A 25,138-nucleotide genomic window follows, 5' to 3' on the forward strand; every position below is an offset into this window, starting at 1 on the left:
ACCCGTAGTTTTTCCCCCATCTGAAGAATTAAATGAAGTGTGTGAAGAAGCGTGGGCTTTCCCCGATAAAAGATTGGTAATCTCTAAAAAGTTACTAATGGCGTTCCCTTTCCCGCCAGAGGATAGGGCACGTTGGGAAACACCTCCTAGGGTGGATAAAGCGCTCACACGTTTGTCTAAAAAGGTGGCACTTCCGTCTCCGGATACGGCCGCCCTGAAGGAGCCTGCGGATAGAAAGCAGGAGGCGATCCTGAAGTCTGTATATACACACTCAGGCATTATACTTAGACCAGCTATTGCGTCAGCATGGATGTGCAGTGCTGCCGCTGCATGGTCAGATTCCCTGTCAGAAAATATTGACACCCTAGACAGGGACACTATTCTGCTAACCATAGAGCATATAAAAGACTCAGTCTTATACATGAGAGATGCACAGAGGGAGATCTGCCGGCTGGCATCTAAAATAAGTGCATTGTCCATTTCTGCTAGGAGAGGCTTATGGACTCGGCAGTGGACAGGGGATGCAGATTCCAAAAGGCACATGGAAGTTTTGCCTTATAAGGGTGAGGAGTTATTCGGGGATGGTCTCTCGGACCTAGTTTCCACAGAAACAGCTGGGAAGTCAGCATTTTTACCCCATGTTCCCTCACAGCCTAAGAAAGCGCCGTTTTATCAGGTACAGTTCTTTCGGACCCAGAAAAACAGGCGAGGAAAAGGCGGGTCTTTTCTGTCCAGAGGCAGAGGTAGGGTAAAAAGGCTGCAACAAACAGCAGGTTCCCAGGAGCAAAAGTCCTCCCCCGCTTCTTCCAAGTCCGCCGCATGACGGTGGGGCTCCACAGGCGGAGCCAGGTACGGTGGGGGGCCGCCTCAAAAATTTCAGCGATCAGTGGGCTCGCTCACAGGTGGATCCCTGGATCTTTCAAGTAGTATCTCAGGGGTACAAGCTGGAATTCGAGGCGTCTCCCCCCCGCCGTTTCCTCAAATCTGCCTTGCCAACAACTCCCTCGGGCAGGGAGGCTGTGCTAGAGGCAATTCACAAGCTGTATTCCCAGCAGGTGATAGTCAAAGTGCCCCTACTTCAACAAGGACGGGGTTACTATTCCACACTGTTTGTGGTACCGAAACCGGACGGTTCGGTGAGACCCATTTTAAATTTAAAATCCTTGAACACATACATAAAAAAATTCAAGTTCAAGATGGAATCGCTCAGGGCGGTTATTGCAAGCCTGGATGAGGGGGATTACATGGTATCCCTGGACATCAAGGATGCTTACCTGCATGTCCCCATTTATCATCCTCACCAGGAGTACCTCAGATATGCGGTACAAAATTGCCATTACCAATTCCAGACGCTGCCGTTTGGACTGTCCACGGCACCGAGGGTATTTACCAAGGTGATGGCGGAAATGATGATACTCCTTCGAAAAAAGGGAGTTTTAATTATCCCGTACTTGGACGATCTCCTAATAAAGGCGAGATCCAGGGAGCAGTTGTTGGTAGGAGTAGCACTATCTCAGGAGGTGCTACACCAGCACGGTTGGATTCTGAATATTCCGAAGTCACAGCTGGTTCCGACGACACGTCTACTGTTCCTGGGAATGATTCTGGACACAGTCCAGAAAAAAGTGTTTCTCCCGGAGGAGAAAGCCAAGGAGCTGTCATCTCTAGTCAGAGACCTCCTGAAACCAAAACAGGTGTCGGTGCATCACTGCACGCGAGTCCTGGGAAAGATGGTGGCTTCTTACGAAGCAATTCCTTTCGGCAGGTTCCATGCCAGAATCTTTCAGTGGGACCTGTTGGACCAATGGTCCGGATCGCATCTTCAGATGCATCGGCTAATAACCCTGTCTCCAAGAACCAGGGTGTCTCTGCTGTGGTGGCTGCAGAGTGCTCATCTTCTAGAGGGCCGCAGATTCGGCATACAGGACTGGGTCCTGGTGACCACGGATGCCAGCCTTCGAGGCTGGGGGGCAGTCACACAGGGAAGAAACTTCCAAGGACTATGGTCGAGTCAGGAGACTTCCCTACACATAAATATTCTAGAACTAAGGGCCATTTACAATGCCCTAAGTCAGGCAAAACCCCTGCTTCTACACCAGCCGGTACTGATCCAGTCAGACAACATCACGGCGGTCGCCCATGTAAACCGACAGGGCGGCACAAGAAGCAGGACGGCAATGGCAGAAGCCACAAGGATTCTCCAATGGGCGGAAAATCACGTACTAGCACTGTCAGCAGTGTTCATTCCGGGAGTGGACAACTGGGAAGCAGACTTCCTAAGCAGGCACGACCTCCACCCGGGAGAGTGGGGACTTCATCCAGAAGTCTTCACACTGATTGTAAATCGTTGGGAACGGCCACAGGTGGACATGATGGCGTCCCGCCTAAACAAAAAACTAGAGAGATATTGCGCCAGGTCAAGGGACCCTCAGGCGATAGCGGTGGACGCTCTAGTGACACCGTGGGTGTACCAGTCAGTTTATGTGTTCCCTCCTCTGCCTCTCATACCAAAGGTACTGAGAATAATAAGAAAACGAGGAGTAAGGACAATACTCGTGGTTCCGGATTGGCCAAGAAGAGCGTGGTACCCGGAACTTCAAGAGATGATCTCAGAGGACCCATGGCCTCTGCCGCTCAGACAGGACCTGCTGCAGCAGGGGCCCTGTCTGTTCCAAGACTTACCGCGGCTGCGTTTGACGGCATGGCGGTTGAACGCCAGATCCTAAAGGAAAAGGGCATTCCGGAGGATGTCATTCCTACGCTGATTAAAGCCAGGAAAGATGTAACTGTAAAACATTATCACCGCATATGGCGGAAATATGTTGCTTGGTGTGAGGCCAGTAAGGCCCCAACAGAGGAATTTCAGCTTGGTCGATTTCTGCACTTCCTACAGGCAGGAGTGACTATGGGCCTAAAATTAGGCTTCATTAAGGTACAGATATCGGCTCTGTCGATTTTCTTCCAAAAAGAACTAGCTTCACTACCTGAAGTTCAGACATTTGTAAAAGGAGTGCTGCATATTCAGCTCCCTTTTGTGCCTCCAGTGGCACCCTGGGATCTCAACGTGGTGTTGAGTTTCCTAAAATCACATTGGTTTGAGCCACTAAAGACCGTGGATCTAAAATATCTCACGTGGAAAGTGGTCATGTTATTGGCCTTGGCTTCGGCCAGGCGGGTATCAGAATTGGCGGCTTTGTCATTTAAAAGCCCTTATCTGATTTTCCATATGGATAGGGCAGAATTGAGGACTCGTCCCCAGTTTCTCCCTAAGGTGGTATCTGCTTTTCACTTGAACCAACCTATTGTAGTGCCTGCGGCTACTAGCGACTTGGAGGATTCCAAGTTACTGGACGTAGTCAGGGCCTTGAAAATTTATGTTTCCAGGACGGCTGGAGTCAGGAAAACTGACTCGCTATTTATCCTGTATGCACCCAACAAACTGGGTGCTCCTGCTTCTAAGCAGACTATTGCTCGCTGGATTTGTAGCACAATTCAGCTGGCGCATTCTGCGGCTGGACTGCCGCATCCTAAATCAGTTAAAGCCCATTCTACAAGGAAGGTGGGCTCATCTTGGGCGGCTGCCCGAGGGGTCTCGGCTTTACAACTTTGCCGAGCTGCTACTTGGTCAGGTGCAAACACGTTTGCAAAATTCTACAAATTTGATACCCTGGCTGAGGAGGACCTTGAGTTCTCTCATTCGGTACTGCAGAGTCATCCGCACTATCCCGCCCGTTTGGGAGCTTTGGTATAATCCCCATGGTCCTTTCGGAGTTCCCAGCATCCACTAGGACGTTAGAGAAAATAAGATTTTACTCACCGGTAAATCTATTTCTCGTAGTCCGTAGTGGATGCTGGGCGCCCATCCCAAGTGCGGATTGTCTGCAATACTTGTACATAGATATTGTTAACTAAAGGGTTATTGTTATGAGCCATCTGTTGAGAGGCTCAGTTATGTTTCATACTGTTAACTGGATATGGTATCACGAGTTATACGGTGTGATTGGTGTGGCTGGTATGAGTCTTACCCGGGATTCAAAATCCTTCCTTATTGTGTCAGCTCTTCCGGGCACAGTATCCTAACTGAGGCTTGGAGGAGGGTCATAGTGGGAGGAGCCAGTGCACACCAGGTAGTCTAAAAGCTTTCTTTTAGTTGTGCCCAGTCTCCTGCGGAGCCGCTATTCCCCATGGTCCTTTCGGAGTTCCCAGCATCCACTACGGACTACGAGAAATAGATTTACCGGTGAGTAAAATCTTATTTTCTTCCGGGAGTATTACATGTACAACCTCGCTTTGTACCTCCTGTAATTCCCTGGGACTTATCGGTAGTCCTAGGGGCATCAAGGAAGCCTCCTTTTGAGCCATTGGAAACGTTGGATTTATGTTGGCTCACCTGAAAAACATGTTTTCTGTTGGCGATTGCATCGGCTCCTAGGATCTCCGACCTCAATGCCTTATCGTGCCGCTCTCCATTCCTAGTGTTTCTCCAGGACAGAGAGGTGCTTTGTACTCTGCTACATCACCTTCTAAAGGTTGTCTCGAAGTTTCATGTCCAACCAGGAGATTGTAGTTCCAGCTCAGTTTCCTCCCAAGTGAAGGTATCATTTAGATGTGGTGCTGGCTTTCCGCATTTACATGGACAGAACCAGGGAAGTCCGCAATTTGGATTCTCTCCGTTTGATCTGTATAATTATCACAAATGGGGCTGGCCGACCTCTAAACAGACGTTAGCCCGCCGGCTCCGTTTGACTATTTGTCATGCCTACATGGCTACTGAGCTCCATACCCCTACTACCCTTCTACTCGCTCTTTAGGAGCATCTTGGGCAGTTCAGCGTAGGGCTTCTGCAGAGCAGCCATGTGGTCTTTAGCCCACACTTTCCTGAGATTCCATGCGTCGACACCTTTGCGTCGGATGATGACGCCTTCGGGCGTAAGGTCTTGAGCGCGGTCCTGGAGCATCCACACCCTTGAAGGAACAGCTTTGGGACGTCCCAGCGTAATGACTCCTGTGCCCCCTTGTGAACGAAAAAGAAAATAGGATTTATATTTTTACCTTGTTAAATCCTTTTCTTTGATTCCATAGTGGGCACAGAACACCCTCCCTGACACACCTGATCTGCAGGAAATTGCTCCTCTGCTGTTAAGCGTGTCCTTAACTTGAGTGCTTGTGCCTTTGTAAGATTTATGGTCTTCCTTCCTTCCTTCCTTCCTTCCTTCCTTCCTAATCCTTGCTCCTGCCGTGGGCTTGCTAACCAAAAGTGGTGCCGGGGGAGATAGGGGATATAGGGTACGGGAGGACCGAGGGCTGCTGGGTAATAGAATGTAACCCATCGGTGCCCGGACGCCTCTAGATCCAACCTATACCCAGCGTAATGACTCCTGTACCCCCTGTGAACTCAAAGAAAAGGATTTAACAAGGTAAGAACATGACTCCTATTATCACATAGTGGTATGTTATACAGGGCGTGATGAACTAAGAATGCGAAACTCATTCTGTCAAACATTGCATCGGTGCTGATTGCATATGCACTAACATATGCGATTAGTACTGCAAAGGACAGAGATAAGAGCTGTCCTTTGCGTCAGGGTATCAGCCCCATCTGCACATGCAGAGTGACGCGGCAGCCGCGGGGCATGCTGGGATCAGATCCCTCTCACAGTACAGTGCGGAAAGAAGCCCATAGGCTTCTCTCACAGCACTGTCCAATTGTGGATCCAATGGTGCTCCCTCACTCCTGCTGATGCATTTCAAATATAATTCTTTATCAAAGCAGAAATCAGTGACTTAATCTGTAATGTTATTTTCTCTATCGTCCTAGTGGATGCTGGGGTTCCTGAAAGGACCATGGGGAATAGCGGCTCCGCAGGAGACAGGGCACAAAAGTAAAGCTTTCCGATCAGGTGGTGTGCACTGGCTCCTCCCCCTATGACCCTCCTCCAAGCCAGTTAGATTTTTGTGCCCGGCCGAGAAGGGTGCAATCTAGGTGGCTCTCCTAAAGAGCTGCTTAGAAAAGTTTAGCTTAGGTTTTTTATTTTACAGTGAGTCCTGCTGGCAACAGGATCACTGCAACGAGGGACTTAGGGGAGAAGAAGTGAACTCACCTGCGTGCAGGATGGATTGGCTTCTTGGCTACTGGACATCAGCTCCAGAGGGACGATCACAGGTACAGCCTGGATGGTCACCGGAGCCTTGCCGCCGGCCCCCTTGCAGATGCTGAAGTAAGAAGAGGTCCAGAATCGGCGGCAGAAGACTCCTCAGTCTTCTAAAGGTAGCGCACAGCACTGCAGCTGTGCGCCATTTTCCTCTCAGCACACTTCACACGGCAGTCACTGAGGGTGCAGGGCGCTGGGAGGGGGGCGCCCTGGGAGGCAAATGAATACCTATTTTGGCTAAAAATACCTCACATATAGCCTCCGGAGGCTATATGGAGATATTTAACCCCTGCCAGAATCCGTTAAGAGCGGGAGACGAGGCCGCCGAAAAAGGGGCGGGGCCTATCTCCTCAGCACACAGCGCCATTTTCCCTCACAGAAAGGCTGGAGGGAAGGCTCCCAGGCTCTCCCCTGCACTGCACTACAGAAACAGGGTTAAAACAGAGAGGGGGGGCACTAATTTGGCGTTAGAAATATATAAAAAAGATGCTATAAGGGAAAACACTTATATAAGGTTGTCCCTATATAATTATAGCGTTTTTGGTGTGTGCTGGTAAACTCTCCCTCTCTCTCTCCAAAGGGCTAGTGGGTCCTGTCCTCTATCAGAGCATTCCCTGTGTGTGTGCTGTGTGTCGGTACGTGTGTGTCGACATGTATGAGGACGATGTTGGTGAGGAGGCGGAGCAATTGCCTGTAATGGTGATGTCACTCTCTAGGGAGTCGACACCGGAATGGATGGCTTATTTAGGGAATTACGTGATAATGTCAACACGCTGCAAGGTCGGTTGACGACATGAGACGGCCGACAAACAATTAGTACCGGTCCAGACGTCTCAAAAACACCGTCAGGGGTTTTAAAACGCCCGTTTACTTTAGTCGGTCGACACAGACACAGACAGGGACACTGAATCCAGTGTCGACGGTGAATAAACAAACGTATTCCTTATTCGGGCCTCACGTTAAGGGCAATGAAGGAGGTGTTACATATTTCTGATACTACAAGTACCACAAAAGAGGGTATTATGTGGGATGTGAAAAAACTACCGCAGTTTTTCCTGAATCAGATAAATTAAATAAAGTGTGTGATGATGCGTGGGTTCCCCCCGATAGAAAATTATGGGCGGTATACCCTTTCCCGCCAGAAGTTAGGGCGCGTTGGGAAACACCCCTTAGGGTGGATAAGGCGCTCACACGCTTATCAAAACAAGTGGCGGTACCGTCTATAGATAGGGCCGTCCTCAAGGACCAGCTGACAGGAGGCTGGAAAATATCATAAAAAGTATATACACACATACTGGTGTTATACTGCGACCAGCGATCGCCTCAGCCTGGATGTGCAGAGCTGGGGTGGCTTGGTCGGATTCCCTGACTAAAAATATTGATACCCTTGACAGGGACAGTATTTTATTGACTATAGAGCATTTAAAGGATGCATTTCTATATATGCGAGATGCACAGAGGGATATTTGCACTCTGGCATCAAGAGTAAATGCGATGTCCATATCTGCCAGAAGATGTTATGGACACGACAGTGGTCAGGTGATGCAGATTCCAAACGGCACAAAGGTGTATTGCCGTATAAAGGAAGAGGAGTTATTTGGGGTCGGTCCATCGGACCTGGTGGCCACGGCAACTGCTGGAAAATCCGCCGTTTTTACCCTAAGTCACATCTCTGCAGAAAAAGACACCGTCTTTTCAGCCTCAGTCCTTTCGTCCCTATAAGATCATATCTGCCCAGGGATAGAGGAAAGGGAAGAAGACTGCAGCAGGCAGCCCATTCCCAGGAACAGAAGCGTTCCACCGCTTCTGACAAGTTCTCAGCATGGCGCTGAGACCGTACAGGACCCCTGGATCCTACAAGTAGTATCCCAGGGGTACAGATTGGAATGTCGAGACGTTTCCCCTTCGCAGGCTTTTGAAGTCTGCTTTACCAAGGTCTCCCTCCGACAAGGAGGCAGTATGGGAAAAAATTCACAAGCTGTATTCCCAGCAGGTGATAATTAAATTACCCCTCCTACTACAAGAAAAGGGGTATTATTCCACACTATATTGTGGTACTGAAGCCAGAAGGCTAGGTGAGACTTATTCTAAAAAATTTTTTTAACACTTACAAAGGTTCAAATCAAGATGGAGTCACTCAGAGCAGTGATAACGAACCAGGAAGAAGGGGACTATATAGTGTCCCGGGACATCAGGGATGCTTACCTCTATGTCCCAAATTTGCCCTTCTCACTAAGGGTACCTCAGGTTCGTGGTGCAGAACTGTCACTATCAGTTTCAGACGCTGCCGTTTGGATTGTCCACGGCACCCCGGGTCTTTACCAAGGTAATGGCCGAAATGATGATTCTTCTTCGAAGAAAAGGCGTCTTAATTATCCCTTACTTGGACGATCTCCTGATAAGGGCATAGTCCAGGGAACAGTTGGAGGTCGGAGTAGCACTATCTCGGATACTGCTACAACAGCACGGGTGGATTCTAAATATTCCAAAATCGCAGCTGATCCCGACGACACGTCTGCTGTGCCTAGGGATGATTCTGGACACAGTCCAGAAAAAGGTGTTTCTCCTGGAAGAGAAAGCCAGGGAGTTATCCGAGCTAGTCAGGAACCTCCTAAAAACAGTGCATCATTGCACAAGGGTACTGGTAAAAATGGTGGCTTCCTACGAAGCAATTCCATTCGGCAGATTTCACGCAAGAACTTTTCAGTGGGATCTGCTGGACAAATGGTCCGGATCGCATCTTCAGATGCATCAGCGGATAACCCTATATCCAAGGACAAGGGTGTCTCTCCTGTGGTGGTTATAGAGTGCTCATCTTCTAGAGGGCCGCAGATTCGGCATTCAGGATTGGATGCTGGTGACCACGGAGCCGAGCCCGAGAGGCTGGGGAGCAGTCACACAAGGAAAAAATTTCCAGGGAGTGTGATCAAGTCTGGAGACTTTTCTCCACATAAATATACTGGAGCTAAGGGTAAATTTATAATGCTCTAAGCTTAGCAAGACCTCTGCTTCAAGGTCAGCCGGTATTGATCCAGTGGGAAAAACATCACGGCAGTCGCCCACGTAAACAGACAGGGTGACACAAGAAGCAGGAGGGCAATGGCAAAAACTGCAAGGACTTTTCGCTGGGCGGAAAATCATGTGATAGCACTGTCAGCAGTGTTTCATCCCGGGAATGGAAACTGGGAAGCAGACTTCCTCAGCAGGCACGACCTCCACCCGGGAGAGTGGAAACTTCATCGGGAAGTTTTTTCCACATGATTGTAAACCGTTGGGAAATACCAAAGGTGGACATGATGGCGTCCCGTCTGAACAAAAAACGGGACAGGTATTGCGCCAGGTCAAGAGACCCTCAGGCAATAGCTGTGGACGTTCTGGTAACACCGTGGCATTCCGGAAGAGGTCATTCCTACCCTGGTCAAAGCCAGAAAGGAGGTGACCGCACAACATTATCACCACATGTGGCGAAAATATGTTGCGTGGTGTGAGGCCAGGAAGGCCCCACAAAGAATTTTCAACTCGGTCGTTTCCTGCATTTCCTGCAAACAGGAGTGTCTATGGGCCTCAAATTGGGGTCCATTAAGGTTCAAATTTCGGCCCTGTCGATTTTCTTCCAGAAAGAATTGGCTTCAGTTCCTGAAGTCCAGAAGTTTGTCAAGGGAGTATTGCATATACAACCCCCTTTTGTGCCTCCAGTGGCACTGTGGGATCTCACCGTAGTTCTGGGATTCCTCAAATCACATTGGTTTAAAACCAGTCAAATCTGTGGATTTGAAGCATCTCACATGAAAAGTGACCATGCTCTTGGCCCTGGCCTGGACCAGGCGAGTGTCAAATTGGTGGTTTTTTCTCAAAAAAGCCCATATCTGTTTGTCCATTCGGACAGGGCAGAGCTGCGGACTCGTCCCCAGTTCTCTCCCTAAGGTGGTGTCAGTGTTTCACCTGAACCAGCTTATTGTGGTGCCTTGCACCTACTAGGGACTTGGAGGACTCCAAGTTGCTAGATGTTGTCAGGGCCCTGAAAATATGTTCCAGGACGGCTGGAGTCAGGAAAACTGACTTGCTGTTATCCTGTATGCACCCAACAAACTGGGTGCTCTTGCTTCTAAGCAGACTATTGCTAGTTGGATGTGTAATACAATTCAGCTTGCACATTCTGTGGCAGGCCTGCCACAGCCAAAATATGTAAATGCCCATTCCACAAGGAAGGTGGGCTCATCTTGGGCGGCTGCCCGAGGGGTCTCGGCTTTACAACTTTGCCGAGCAGCTACTTGGTCAGGGGCAAACACGTTTGCTAAATTCTACAAATTTGATACCCTGGCTAAGGAGGACCTGGAGTTCTCTCATTCGGTGCTGCAGAGTCATCCGCACTCTCCCGCCCGTTTGGGAGCTTTGGTATAATCCCCATGGTCCTTTCAGGAACCCCAGCATCCACTAGGACGATAGAGAAAATAAGAATTTACTTACCGATAATTCTATTTCTCGGAGTCCGTAGTGGATGCTGGGCGCCCATCCCAAGTGCGGATTATCTGCAATACTTGTACATAGTTACAAAAATCGGGTTATTATTGTTGTGAGCCATCTTTTCAGAGGCTCCGCTGTTATCATACTGTTAACTGGGTTTAGATCACAAGTTGTACGGTGTGATTGGTGTGGCTGGTATGAGTCTTACCCGGGATTCAAAATTCCTCCCTTATTGTGTACGCTCGTCCGGGCACAGTACCTAACTGGCTTGGAGGAGGGTCATAGGGGGAGGAGCCAGTGCACACCACCTGATCGGAAAGCTTTACTTTTGTGCCCTGTCTCCTGCGGAGCCGCTATTCCCCATGGTCCTTTCAGGAACCCCAGCATCCACTACGGACTCCGAGAAATAGAATTATCGGTAAGTAAATTCTTATTTTATCCTTAACATCAGTCAATGAAAATACACAAAATTTGTGATATGTTCACAAATATTCTGTATTATGGTGATCACTGTGTATTGTATAGCAGTTACTGGAATGCTCTGAGTGTGCTATTCAGTGGTCAGTAGGATGTTTTGTGTACTGTATGGCAGTCATTGTGACACACTGTACTATTTATATGTACGCAGAACAGCATAGTGCCTGGTCACATCCATCATTTGTCATCACCCGGTCTGCTTTCCAGCCCCACTACTGACTCTTGTCCCATCCTCCCTCCCACCACAGCTGGTGCTCTTCTCTGACAACCCCCTAAAATTACACTGGAGCAGGGACTGATGACTGAGTAAATCTCATAAAGTGTCGTCACTATATAAATAACTGTTAATAAATGGCTCGTAGGGATGACTGCTAGCAAATAAAATTAACTAATTACATTTGCTCATTTCCCTTATTCCCTAGCTCTCACATGTAAAATAAACTTGAAAGCATGGTTTTGGATACTAAGGGGTAAATTTACTAAAACAGAGAATTGGGATGTTGTCCATAGCAACCAATCAGATGCTGTCTATCATTTTCTGAAAAGCAATATACAGTAGAAATTATAAACAGCATCTGATTGGTTGCTATGGGCAACATCATCAATTCTCTGTTTTAGAAGCTTTAGTAAATTTACCCCTAAGATGGTTGAATGGATAAGATCGTGGTTGCAGGATAGAAAACAGGGTGTTGTAGTAAATGGAGTGCATTCGGAGTACCTCAGTGATCTGTACTTGAACCAGTTTTTTGTAATATCTTTAATGGTGACATTGCAAGTGGTATTGAAAGGAAAGTATGCCTTTCTGCACATGACACACAGATTTGCAGCAGGGTAGACTCACCAGAAGGGCTAAAACAAATGATTGAGGATCTAGGTAGACTAGAGAAATGGTCTAGAGTGTGGTAATTACAGTTTAATGCCACAGAATACAAAATCATGCACTTGGGTGTCAGAAATCCAAAGGCTAAATATAGTATTAATGGCACTAATTTTGGAAACTACTGAGGAGAAAACGGATCTAGGAGTCACTATTTCAGGTGACTTAAGGGCAGGTAAGCAATGTAACAAAGCAATGAGGAAGGCTAGTCAGATGCTTGGTGCATATGGAGAGGAATAAGCAGCAGAAAGAAATAATAATGCCACTGTATAAGTCATTGGTACGACCTCTTCTAGAATAATGGGGCTAATTCAGGTTGGATTGCAGTGATCCAACCGGAATTTTTGCTGAAAAGATGCGAGCGCATGCGCAGCGCCCGTCCTGCGCATGCGCCCGCACTTTCTGCGGGGGGCCCGCAGAAAAAGCGATCGCCCCTGCCTGTCAATCAGGCAGAGGCGGTCGCGGGGCGGTGAGCCGCAGCCACCGCGATGGGTATGATGGCGCCGGGACTCCTGCGGACGCACCTAAGCTGCGCCGGCTGGAGCCATCTTTAGTTACTGCTTGTTGAAGGGGGAGGGGACGAGGGGGAGGGGTTGCAATTAGCATTCAAATTTAGAGCTAGGAAGAGCATTTCCTGGGGTCATTGAAGTCACTGATTGACAGGGCCATTTCCTGGAGATCGCCCTCTGCAGCCCTGTGCCCCAGCCACCACCAGAACTTTTGTCAGCAAGATCCACTTAACAGTTGTGCCTAAAGGTCCTTTCTGACTTCAGGGGCTTGGTGGAGCTGGGAGCGGGGCCACAGGTAGTAGTGGTCCACAGGAGTTAAGTGGTGCAGAGGACAGAAAGCAGGTGTGTAAGGGAAGACAGTGTGAGCTGGGAAGGAGGGTCAGCGTGAATTGTGAGAGAGGCTGTATGGTCTGTGAGGGGCGACCAGTGTGATCTGTGTGGGAGTGGGTACTGTGTGGAGGCAGTGTGATCTGGGGGGAGCGGACTGTGTTGAGGCAGTGATCTGTGAGGGGGCAATGTGATCTGTGAGGGGGCACTGTAATCTGTGAGGGGACAGTGTGATATGTGAGAGCATCCTGTGTGTGGGGACTGTGTGATCTGTAAGAGCGGCAGGGTGTGTGATGGTGTGGTCTAGAACTGGCACTGACTCCTACTGTACCTTGCTGGTTTTGCCTTGTAAATGATTGCTGCTTTAAAAAAACGGGCAGACTTGCAGAAAATTCTCGCACCTCAGGAACTCGGAGGCTATTACATTTAGCCACATTTATGTTGTGCTGGGGATGATGAGCTTCTCAGCAATATTTGTGCAGCTCTAAATAAAATCCATATTTTAAGGTTATTGTCAATTATGCATAGTACAGACATATTGCAAATGTATAATGCAAGGCTTAAAGAGGATTTAGTTGTCCAGAGATAACACACATCATGGAGAAGCATGCCATTTTATGTGACTGTGGTAAAAATCAGCTGACATTTATACAGAGATCGTTCTCACAGATACTATGCAGAATTTCTAAACTGGCACCATTTTATCAATATGTTGAAAACACTTTTCACAGTCATAGATATAAGTAATTATAAAAAAAAACCTTTAATTTGGAAATTAAGATTTATATGGGGAAAAAAGTAATAAGGATTACGTCTGCCTTTTACAGTGGTGTCGAAAAGGACAGTGTGTGAAATATGGTGATGTAGGACCCAGGCCTACAAATGGTCAGTGGTCTGACTGGTCAGCTTGGTCCCTGTGCTCCAGGACATGTGGTGGAGGTGTTTCGTACAAAGAGCGTCAGTGCAGTAACCCAAGGTACTTTCTCACCTTTTCAATAGATTTTTAATTCATTTTGATGAACAGTGGCTTGTTAGTTGTGGTGTATAAAGGGGGGTATACACGGAACGATGTTCACTTAATTTCTAAGCAATCTGACTAGATTGCTTAGAAATTAAGGCACATTGCTCAGTGTGTAGGGGTGCCGGCGATAGCGATGCAAATGAAAAGTATAAAATGTCTTTAAAATATGTACAGTATGAAGCAGACGTACTAAAGCTAATTTTCTTTAAAAGCCCTTTCTCTGGAAAGAAGTAAAAATCTTATGAAATTCCTGCCCTAAGGCTGGGTACATACTTGGCGATATACATCGTCTGATCGGACTATATATCGTTCACATCGTCCAGTGTGTATTCAGTATATTGTTAACAATGCGCACTCCCACGGGTCGTTAACATGTACAATATCTTTTGTTTTCAATTAGAAATCTAAAGATATTGTACAAGATGGCATGCACCTGGATGTGGGTGCATGCCGTCACGAGAAGCAAACAATATTGTTCAGTGTTTATGAACAATATAGTTTGCGGGGGAATCTTGCACGATGTCACATCTGATGTGACATTGGCAAGTGTGTACCCAGCCTAAAAGGCTCACTGAAGATATATGCCACCTTGTACAATTGTATTTTTCCTGCCTAGTTCACATTTGCAGATCACTTTGTGTAAATGGAACAGAGGTGAAGGAAGACTGAGAGGGGATTCTCTTGAAATGTATACAGTATAGTTAGTACTATACCTACATCAAGCAAACACAACAGAAAATGTGAGACACAACACATTGGATCATTTACAAATTAGCAATATTTTGCTTTGGTTGATGTTCAGATTAAGGAGGATCAGGCAATCCCTGTGGATAGTGACCTAGATATACTAATGATATCTGCCTATGATAGCATTTGGTTGACAATACAATTGCTATTTGGGGCAAGAATTAATTGTTACTGATGTCTTACTTTGTGAATACCCTAATGCTGTTTGGTTTCACATGTAAGATTAGCAAAATGAATAACATAATATAGGACAGTCTTATACTTGTTCGCCCCTTAAACTATTATAGTTATAAAAGTACATGTTTACTGTTCAGCATATAATTTTATTTTTGAATATACAGTATATCAGTTTATGCTCTTTATTGCTTTTTTCATATTGTTTGGTACAGGCCCTTGCATGGAGGAAAATTTTGTGAAGGTTCTTCACGGTCATTTAAACTTTGTAACACTCAGAAGTGTCCCAAGAACAGCACTGACTTTAGAGCCCAGCAGTGTGCAGAATATAACAGTAAACCTTTTAGAGGCTGGAATTACAACTGGAAGCCCTACACTCGTGTGAATGGTATAACTCACATATATATTTACAATGTTCATATTGTAATCTATCTATCTATCTATCTATCTATCTATCTATCTATCTATCTATCTATCTATCGCTTGAACACATTATAAAGCCCCTTTCATATACAGTTTATCACTGGGCCATCACTATTAAAGAAAAAAAAAAAATGTTGTGATTGCATAGCAATTATACAACTTAATAGGTTTCCAATAAATCAAAATTTGAGAAAGACACTTAAGATGATGGGGATAGATATAGATATAGATATATATATATATATATATATATATATAAAATATATTAATCAGGACTTCTACCACCATGCACTTGTTCTGATAAACTTTTGATGCTGGCATTGCACATCCAGGAAAGAGCTGCTAAATGGTCTACAAGTATCCTTATATATGCTGCATTCAGTTGGATGCAAAATTGTGGTCATTTACTGTGACTGACATTTTTGCATCTTTCGCTGGTGAAAATAGGCTATTTGCGGGTATACGTGCTCACACAATTCACCTATTCAATTGCAAATTCACTAAAACAGGATTACAGAAAAAATTGTTGCAGTTAATAAAGTGAAAAATGGGTAAATTTGACTGTACCCCCAAAAAAAGCTAACCTAACAGTGGATAACAGTATAGTTGTTTATTATTGGTTATAATAAAAGTATTTCTGGTACTTAAATTGGGTCAAATGGCTGTTATGTGCATTTAAAAAACTGGTTTAAGTATATATTTGGGTTAAAAGGCTTTTAAGTAAAAGGGGACTGTTTACTCCTACCTGCAAGTCTAAAAACACTTGTCCCACTCCTAAAACACCCCTATATACCTGTCCAATACCTTGTACCCCAATTTCCATAATTTTGCAACTTTTCACCCCAAAAATGACATGTAAAATCGCTAGTTAAAAATAATTAAACTTTATTCTCAACATATGGAACAAACTTTTGTCTATCTCTAGACTTGTATAATGCTGGTCATACATTAGGACGACCAGCATCCGATGCGAGTCATCTCACGATATCCCTTGAACTCCCTGGAAGCTACCTGGCAGTCCTGGACACACGATTTGGTCTTTCTTTGACACACGATGTGCATACGATTTTATGACCCATCATGCGCCTCATGGTACGATGTTCATACATTTACGACGGATAATATGGGCTGCACATATAATCAGAAGATGCGACATTTTACCCCCCAAAAATTGAAATCATGTATTCATACATAAAATTGTCCTAGTGTATGGCAAGCTTAACTTTCCTTAACTTCCCTTCTCCCTTGTCCCCTATTTAGAATCATCCTTTGTTTCCCTTGGGTTGTAACAGATCCATGGCCTCTTACTGACAAAAGTTACCAATTTATAGATTTAGACATGTGAAAGGTCAATTTGCTCCATTAAGTTTTACTGACCTTCAGTCCAAATTCTCAATTCCTGTCTCATCAATTTCAATATATACAGATTAAAAATTCGGTTAACGCTCAACTTCCCTCTGACAAACTTCGACAGTTATCTCAATTTAAGTCTTTGTACATACTCATACTCAGTAGGACAAAAGGGTAACATTTCCATAATTTATCGCTCAATTTTGGCCACTAACCACCCTGATCGTGAACTTCATGAAGCAGACCTCCCAACCCCTATTGAGGATGAAGCCTGGTCCACCATTAGATCAAGAAATAGCTAAATCCTCTATTAGTGTGGCTATAAGAGAGACAAGTTACAAGGTATACACAAGATGGTACTTCGTTCCATCCAAGATTCACGTCATTTTTCTAGCATCTTCAAATTTATGCTGCAGGAATTGTGGAGAGGATGGTACATTTTATCATACATGGTGGACATGCCCAATCCATGCTTTCTGGAATCAAGTGTGGGCACTATTTTCAAGGATTTTGGGTACATCCATTTCGTACGATGCTACAGTGGCCTTATTAAGTACCCCGGTATGATCTGTTATTCCCCCACATGTTTTTAATGTCTCCACATCATTGATTGCTAAGAACTGGAAATGTCAGAAAGCACCGTCAATGACCGCCCTTCATGCTCGTGTCCAATTTGTTGCATCTATGGAATATATTACGAGTTTACAGAATAACACTATGGCTACTTTCCAAAAGATATGGTACCCCTGGTACCTTTTCCATTCTTCCCCTCTGCATGGACTCTGCTAGTGATCCCTTGTTTTATTTATTTATTTATTTATTTATTTTACTCCCCCCCCCCCCTCCCCTGTTTTTAATTTACTATGTTTATGTTATCAGCACTCTTCATGTGAGAGCTACTAGGAACTTTGCGATTAGGTTTTTGACGATCCTTTTGTACTTGTATAGGGACTATGTTTTCTGTACCATACACATTTTCTAATGTATTCTCATTCTTAGTTATGGCATCTTATGTGTCAATTTGTATAATTTGGTATCTATAATTAAAAACTTCCAAGTGCCTAATTAGTCACTCGGGGGGGAGGGGGTTGTCTTAGGGGTTCTGAACGAAATCCCAACATTTTTAACTTAAAATAGGGATTTTTCATCAAGTTTATCACCTGCTCAGAGATGGTGAATTGAAATTTGTGCGAAAATTACTGCAAATCCGTTTTCATGGACAATTCAATAGGTGTTTCTCGTGATTTGCTGTAAATTTGCGATTTTACTCATTTTCGTGGCTAATTCAGTTTAGGCCCTTAGCATGCAGATGAAGAAATATGGTGCATTGTTACCCATTAGAGCAAACAGCCAAACATAGGGGTATATTCAATTGAAGTCGAAACTGCCGTCTTGTCGGGAAGACGGCAGTTTTCTACTTTTTCAGGTTGGAAGGGGTTCCGACCTATTCAATCCTGTGCTTTTTATTCTGACAAGTCGGGGAATTCGACTTGTCGGAAAGCACGTGGGTCGGCGGAATAGCTGCCGATCCGCATGCTTTTGTCAGAAACGGGGCCAAATTCGACAGGTTTTGGCCCCGTTTCTGACCATCTCAATCCGACTTTAAAAAAAGTCGGATTGAGATGATGGAGCCGAGAGGAGGAGAGGGGGAGATGGGGGAGAGCCGCGGGGAGACGAGGGAGAGCAGCGCTACAGCAGCGTAGCAGGAGGATGTGTCACAGCTGCCGCTCACGCTACGCTGCTGTAGCGCTGCTCTCCCCCGTCTCGACTCCCTCATCTCAATTCAACTTTTCCGGATTGAGATGGCCATTGAATAGCCCTTGTCGTATCCATTCCGACAAATGCATGTCGGAATGGTTTCAACTTCAATTGATTATACCCCATAGTTCCTAAAGGTGAGGAAATACATTGTTACTAATGTAGTAAGTAAATAAACATAGTTTATATAGATGAAAACACATCAGCGTAGTAATAATAAAAATGTACGTGTGAAAAAACAAAAGCAGATATTACCAGACACCAGCTTTTCTTATCACAAAAGAGCATATTTATTCCTTATCACAGTATTATGATTGGGAAGACCTATACCCGCAGCACAGAGAAAATGAACACTAGTATATTGGCCGTTACCTTTTGGATAAACAGTTTGCTGATGCTAAAACAACTGAGAATGTACTCATGCTTATTAGTATTATAAAACTAGTAGCCTATTAAATTATTATGTTTTCAGGCTTTGGAACGTAATTCTCATTGGCATGAGTTTTGACTCTTCAGCTATTTTTAGTTATACTACTATAAAACTAATACGATTGGTTTTCTTTTCATATACACTATAAAATGCACCTGTTTTAACCTTCAGCAGCTAGATCTGTGTTTTACAGCAATAATGATCCCTTCGTTTTGCAGAACAAGATTACTGTAAACTATACTGCATTGCAGAAGGATACGATTTCTTTTTTTCCTTATCAAACAAAGTAAAAGATGGAACACGGTGTTCTGAGCATAGTAACAACATGTGCATTGATGGAATTTGTGAGGTAAGACAGAAAAAAATATTGTTGCCCGTTCTTTGTATGAATAGCATTAGAAGAAACACAGTGAGACATCTAGGTAAATAAGCAATACACAGCTAAAGCCAGGTACACACTATCCAGTTATCAGGCCCATCATCCAATAATTGGCCGATTGGCCTGATAATTGTATAATGTGTGCAGATGCATTGACCAATAAAAGGTTAGGGGCGTTGGGATGTGGTGTGCTGCGCATGTGATCTCGTTCCTGCCCTCCCAGTCCCATGGAAACCATCTGAAGAAAGTACACACTGTGTTAGAAATTGCTCAGTGTGTATGGGTGCACACTGATCTGATAATCGCTCTATCGGACAAAAGCATTTATCGGATCAGCAGAATTTATCGCTCATGTGTACCCAGCATTACATAAAGCAAGGCCTTGTGCAGAAAATTGCTTTAGCAGTCAAAATCCAGGTCGGTTTTATTCAGTATGCATGGATCTATTCCTGGTATATTGTATGCACCTTGTCCACTTGTTAAAATACTTCTGTCAGACTGTAGTAGTTCAATTGCAACAATGGTTTAGACATTCTCACTTGTTCACTGGTCTTATTCCATAAATGTGTAAGTAGCAGTTGTGTAGGATATTACATAATCAACAGTGCTCTACAGTATCATGAATTGAGCAAATCACTGTATGCTTTAAAAGTAAATATTACACTGTTGGGTCATGTATCAGTGAAACACAGTCATTCCCTGTCAAATAATCCAACCCCACCTCACCTCTATCCGCCCAGAGCAATTATCTGCTCAGTCTTGAACCCTCTTAACCATAATGTATCTCCCATTGGCTAAATCTCTGCCAGCACAAGATCAGAACTAGTTCTGCAAATATTACAACCAATATAAGGTAAATTTACTAAAGCTTCTAAAAATGAAAAGTGGTGATATTGCCCATAGCAACCAATCAGATTCTGTCTACCATTTCTCTATTGCATCCTAGAAAAGAGACATAATCTTATTGGTTGCTATGGGCAACATCACCACAACCTTTAGTAAATATACCCATAGGTTCCATCGCTACTATCCTGTGAATGTTTTGAATTTTATCAAGCTGAGAGAGAAGTGAATTGATTTGTCTTTTTATTGGCAGACAGTCGGCTGTGACCAAGTTGTTGGTTCTAATGCTGTGTATGATTCATGTGGTGTATGTAATGGAGACAACTCCACCTGCAAGGTCTACAGAAACAAGTATACAAAACAGTACTATTCTAATCGTAAGTCACATTATGTTTATACCAAAGCAAATGCAAATAGGGCATAATATGGTATGTTGGCATGCAAATGTCTCCACCATAATGTCAACATGTTTAGAATGTCGACATTCAGCATTTCTACATATTCAGATATTGACAGATGACATGTTAACATCCATAATGTCGCCACTTCAGAATGTCAGTAGTACTATTCTAGTCTAAAACTAACTCTATTTACACCCTGTAGCCTAATCCTAACCCTATTTGCAAGTGTCAATATTGTTACTGTTGACAGTCACAATGTCAGCATTTTAAACATGTCAACATTATCTATCGGCATTATAAATGTGTCGACACCCTGAATGTTGTTCAGAACATGGCATTCTGGCGTCACCATTTTTATTGTTAACATTGTGATTATCAATATCTTGACTGGAATTGTGCAAAACAAGCCGCATGTACATGAATCACTGATACTGTAAAGATTGTGGGGCTGAGTCAGATGTGAAGTGGTGTGTTTGCAGAAGCCTGACTTACTACCCTATGCTAACATTCAGCTAATGCGAGGATCCAATTGGAAACCCGCACTGCCAATTGATCATACGTCAGACACTGCAACTGTAATCGGGAGGCAGTCACGAGACAGCATGTCAGGATCCCAGTAGTCACAATGCTGACGCCGGAATCCCGACAGGCGGTGGAATGCCACTGCCAGAATACTGGCGCCACAGGCTTTTCTTCCTCTAAGGGTGTCCACAACCCCCATAGTGGTAGAATATAGCCTGTAGTGAGCGCAGTGAGCCACCGTGCCCGCAGCATGGCGAGCGCTGCAAGCCTGCAAGGGGCTTTCTAGCGCTTGCCCCGCTGCCGCCATACTGGCGGACGGGATCCCGCTGTCGGGATCATGACAGCCGGGATCTGACCATCGGTAAAACCTATGCATTCCCTGTAATCATTAGAATCGGCATACGCAGCATCCCAATGCAGGCTTCCCTTCTCTGTACACATAACACAGAGTCACACACAGCTTTAGCTATGCGCCCATGACACTCACACAAGACAGGGCAGTTCAGTGCACCTGTATTGTGATCTCCCAGGTCCCGCCTAAAACGTCTACTTTCATGGAAGCAGATCAGGCCAAGATCCATCTGACTCAGAATAGGATGGACATATGCAAAAATATGTAATTTTGCATCTCACATGCTGTTTGCAAATTTTCGCCATTTGTGTCTTTGCACAGAGAGCAGCCTGATTCTGTATCCGCTCCTTTGTGTTAGGGTATTCCATTTATATTCATATTAAACTGTGGGCAAAGCACAATACACATCAGGTGCAGTACTGCCAAGGATACCTTCAGCACCCTACGATCCACGTTATGATATGTTTGCTGCGCCTGATTAGAATGTGGTTGCTTGTATTTAAAATGCTGTTCTCCAGTATTAACATGTGTTATGGGCCCTACACACTTATAGATTTCACTAAACGATATGAACGTTCTCGCTCATTAATGAACGAGAACTCGTTCATATTGTTTAGTGTGTAGGCACCAACGATGAACGATGCGCGGCCCGAGCTCGTTCATCGTTGGTGCCCGCTTGCTTATGCATGCAGGCCAATATGGACAATCTCGTCCATATTAGCATGCACTGCTATGGAGCCGGGTGACGGGGGAAGTGAAAAAACGTCATTTCTCCCGTCGCCGGGTCCTCCGCAGGCCGTATCGGCCGTCAGGCAGCTCGGCAGCCGGTCGGGTAATGTGGAGGGCCCATTAATCTGTTTGTACATTTAATGAACACTGGAAAATATAGATGTTACAATACTGACATATCCTGGAAAAATTGTAAACAATAGGAGTGTTTATGTAGATTAGTGACAGCAGAGAATGACAGTGTGAATAGTCACCCCCAGTGGTATAATGAATGCTCTACGCTGCAGTTTGAGGATTATATACAGAAGCAGCAGTCTTACAGTATTTCTATCTGTCAGTCATTCCTTTTTTCCCACAGATACTCTCATAGAGATTAATGGTCTCTGAAGAGTCACAGACCTATAGTAACCAATCAGCTTCTAGCTATCATTTCTCAAGTATGTACAATACATACTATAAAATAATAGCTACATGTAGAAGCTGATTTGTTGCTATGGACAATTTCTCCGCCTTTCGTCTTTAGCATGTTTGATACATCTCCGCCTGAATCTTTTTAGCAGTGGTTCACATTTCATTTGGGAAAGACTCCTCTGGGGAATCTGACACTGCGCATGTGCACAGCACCAGATTTTGGAGCTGGACGGAGGCTGCAGGAGAGGGATCAGAAGATCCCTCAGTTTTGAATATTCCTTAATAGGCATAAAGCAATTTCCAGTATCTGAGGATGGCTTAAACCAGCTGGGCCAAACTCCAAAAGGCTTACCTTTTCAGAGTTTGATACATAGGGGGCAGATTGCAGTACATATTGATAGTAATATCAATACATATATTCCTGCAGTGTAATATACTTACTGATAGCAGGTGTCGATGAAGAGTCATGGTGGCTGAGGGGCAGAAGCATGCGGACAGAGAAGGGCTGTGCAGCGGGAGGTCATAGTGGCTGTGGGGAGGGAAGAGGCGGGGAGAATGCAGTCTAAAAGGGATGTGGGGATTGTCGGAACTGGAGCATGAGGGGTCCACTGGGGAAATGCAGTGGTAGGGACCCATGCTTAAAGGTGGGGCCAGACAATAATGGAGGTGTGGCCAACCACCATTGAGGCTTGGCTAACCATTAGAGAGTACATGGGCTGGGCCCCTTGCTAGTGCATGCCTGATTGTCATGATTGGACGCCATTCTGATGCCAGAACGTGCATAACTGCAAATAATATTGTATTGATCAATCTCTGCATATGCCCTGTGTGTGGTTTTGTATAAATCCTGTGTGAAAAGGTCATAGGAGACCTCAGTTTGACGTGCCACTGCTCCCATGCTGATTTTAAAAGGGGAGGTGTCATGATCCAGACTTGCTGATTTTAAAGGGGGAGGTGTCATGATCCAGACTATTTCAAGTAGGAATAGGCCTGTTAATAAGTAGTGTGATATCAATATTCTGATCAATGTACCAGTGTGTGATAACTGTCTTTGCATGTCGAATGGTTGAATCTTGATTGATCTGCTGGCATTTCATTGTAGCCACAGAACTCAGAGACACACCGACTGTTTAGGTGTGAAATTCCTCTTGACCAGAGCTAGTTTGATTGCCCTATAACCAGAGCTAGGGCCAGAGAGGTGTTAAGCCCGTCTGTGTCCTCTTAGAACTAGCCATTTGTTTACACAAGAACCATGGCCAGAGCTTTAAACAAGCAATTAAAAGATAAGTCAATTTGGCCTGCTAGTATTTCTAAGAGACCCCACAGTATAAGTTATAACAGTGTCTTAGTACGATTGATAAATCTGATTGCCCGGCTTCAAAAGGAAGGGGAAGAGTAATTAGCCAGCCCCTGCGTATATGAGCAAGAGACCCCAAGCTACAGTTGAATTTACACAATTAACTCTGATCTGGAAAAGGTTAAAATGAACCCTCCAGGTGGAGGGGGGCTGAAGGGGGAGCCTGAGTTTTAAATAGGAGAAACACAGACTGCAAAGTGTGCATTATCAAGGAAGTGAGTCAGGAAAGCATCCTGGCTCTGTAATGTCCAGAATATCTGAAGAGGCTTCACTTCATCCCATCGTTCGACTCTGCATGTGCTAGGATCAGTGGGTTTATCTCCCTATATTTATTTTCTTGAAATTGTCTTTTCTGATGTGACTTTGACTTTGTATCATTATATTCTCGTAACTTTCTTTTTTCTGTGACATAAACGTTGAAGTGTTTTACTTGAATTAAAAAAATCAATTTTAGATCTGGATTCTGTTGTGTATCCAACCCAACTCTCTGAAAGAGGCGTTACCAAAATATTAATAATTCTGGGTGCAGGCAAAAGCCATAAGTTTGCCTTGGGTCATACCCTAAACATTTGTACTTTGGCTGGTGGCAGTGACCGTGTTGAAATTAACACATGCGCTCAGGTATCCAGTAGCAGTGTCACGTGGCAGGGATTCGCAGATTGGCGTATCTGGGGAATCGCCGTGCCTAGGATCGTGACAGTGATAATGTACCAGGGCCACTACTCTCTACTTATTTTTCTTGACCTCTCTGCTGCTTTTGACTACTGCATATCCTTCACTCCATTGGTCTGCATGATACTGCCCTATCTTGGCTGTCTTCCTACCTCTCTGACTGTTCATTCTTTGTCTTCTCTCATGACTTCACCTCCTCCTCACTTCCACTAACTGTAGGTGTACCCCAAGGTTCTGTCCTTGGTCCTTTTCTTTTCTATTTCTATACGTCCTCACTAAGTAAGGTGATTAGTTTTTTTTTAATTTCCATTATCATCTCTGTGCTGATGACACTCAAATCTATCTTTCTCTTACGTCCTAGAGGATACTGGGGTCCACATTAGTACCATGGGTATAGACCAGTGACGTGCGGTGGTGTGAGGCAGGGGAGGCAGAGCCTTTCCTGTCCTACTTACATTTAAACCAGAGTTTTGACTGAATAAAATATATAAAAAATACTGATAATTTGTTTGAAATATCTTCTTTGCATTATTATAATAATTTTTATAGCCCAAGCTCTGGAGTAAAAAGTCTATGGCAGGTGAGGCAGTGCCTCACCTGTGTATCACTCCCACACATCTCTAACTCACCAGATTTCCAGGAGTTTATAATGCTGCACCTGTGTATAATGCCCCCATGTACCCTTTGGCTCATATATTGCATGTAAATCTGGCTCTGGGGTTAGCCAGTGCCTCCTGAGTCATTTAGCTCACCGCACGTCCCT

At 44.8% G+C, this 25,138-nt stretch overlaps 1 protein-coding gene across 2 annotated transcripts in view; it reads left to right on the top strand.

The window, feature by feature from the left end:
• ADAMTS16 (ADAM metallopeptidase with thrombospondin type 1 motif 16) overlaps positions 1–25,138 on the top strand; it is a 922,431-nt gene that overhangs the window by 571,673 nt on the left and 325,620 nt on the right. For both annotated transcript variants that reach the window (XM_063922811.1, XM_063922812.1), the window contains 4 exons: positions 13,634–13,782; positions 14,964–15,136; positions 18,928–19,058; positions 20,185–20,308. In XM_063922811.1, the coding sequence (XP_063778881.1) occupies positions 13,634–13,782; positions 14,964–15,136; positions 18,928–19,058; positions 20,185–20,308 (577 nt within the window). The remainder of the gene's footprint in view (positions 1–13,633; positions 13,783–14,963; positions 15,137–18,927; positions 19,059–20,184; positions 20,309–25,138) is intronic.

Source organism: Pseudophryne corroboree, chromosome 5 (genome assembly GCF_028390025.1).
Source record: "Pseudophryne corroboree isolate aPseCor3 chromosome 5, aPseCor3.hap2, whole genome shotgun sequence".
NCBI lineage: Eukaryota > Metazoa > Chordata > Amphibia > Anura > Myobatrachidae > Pseudophryne > Pseudophryne corroboree.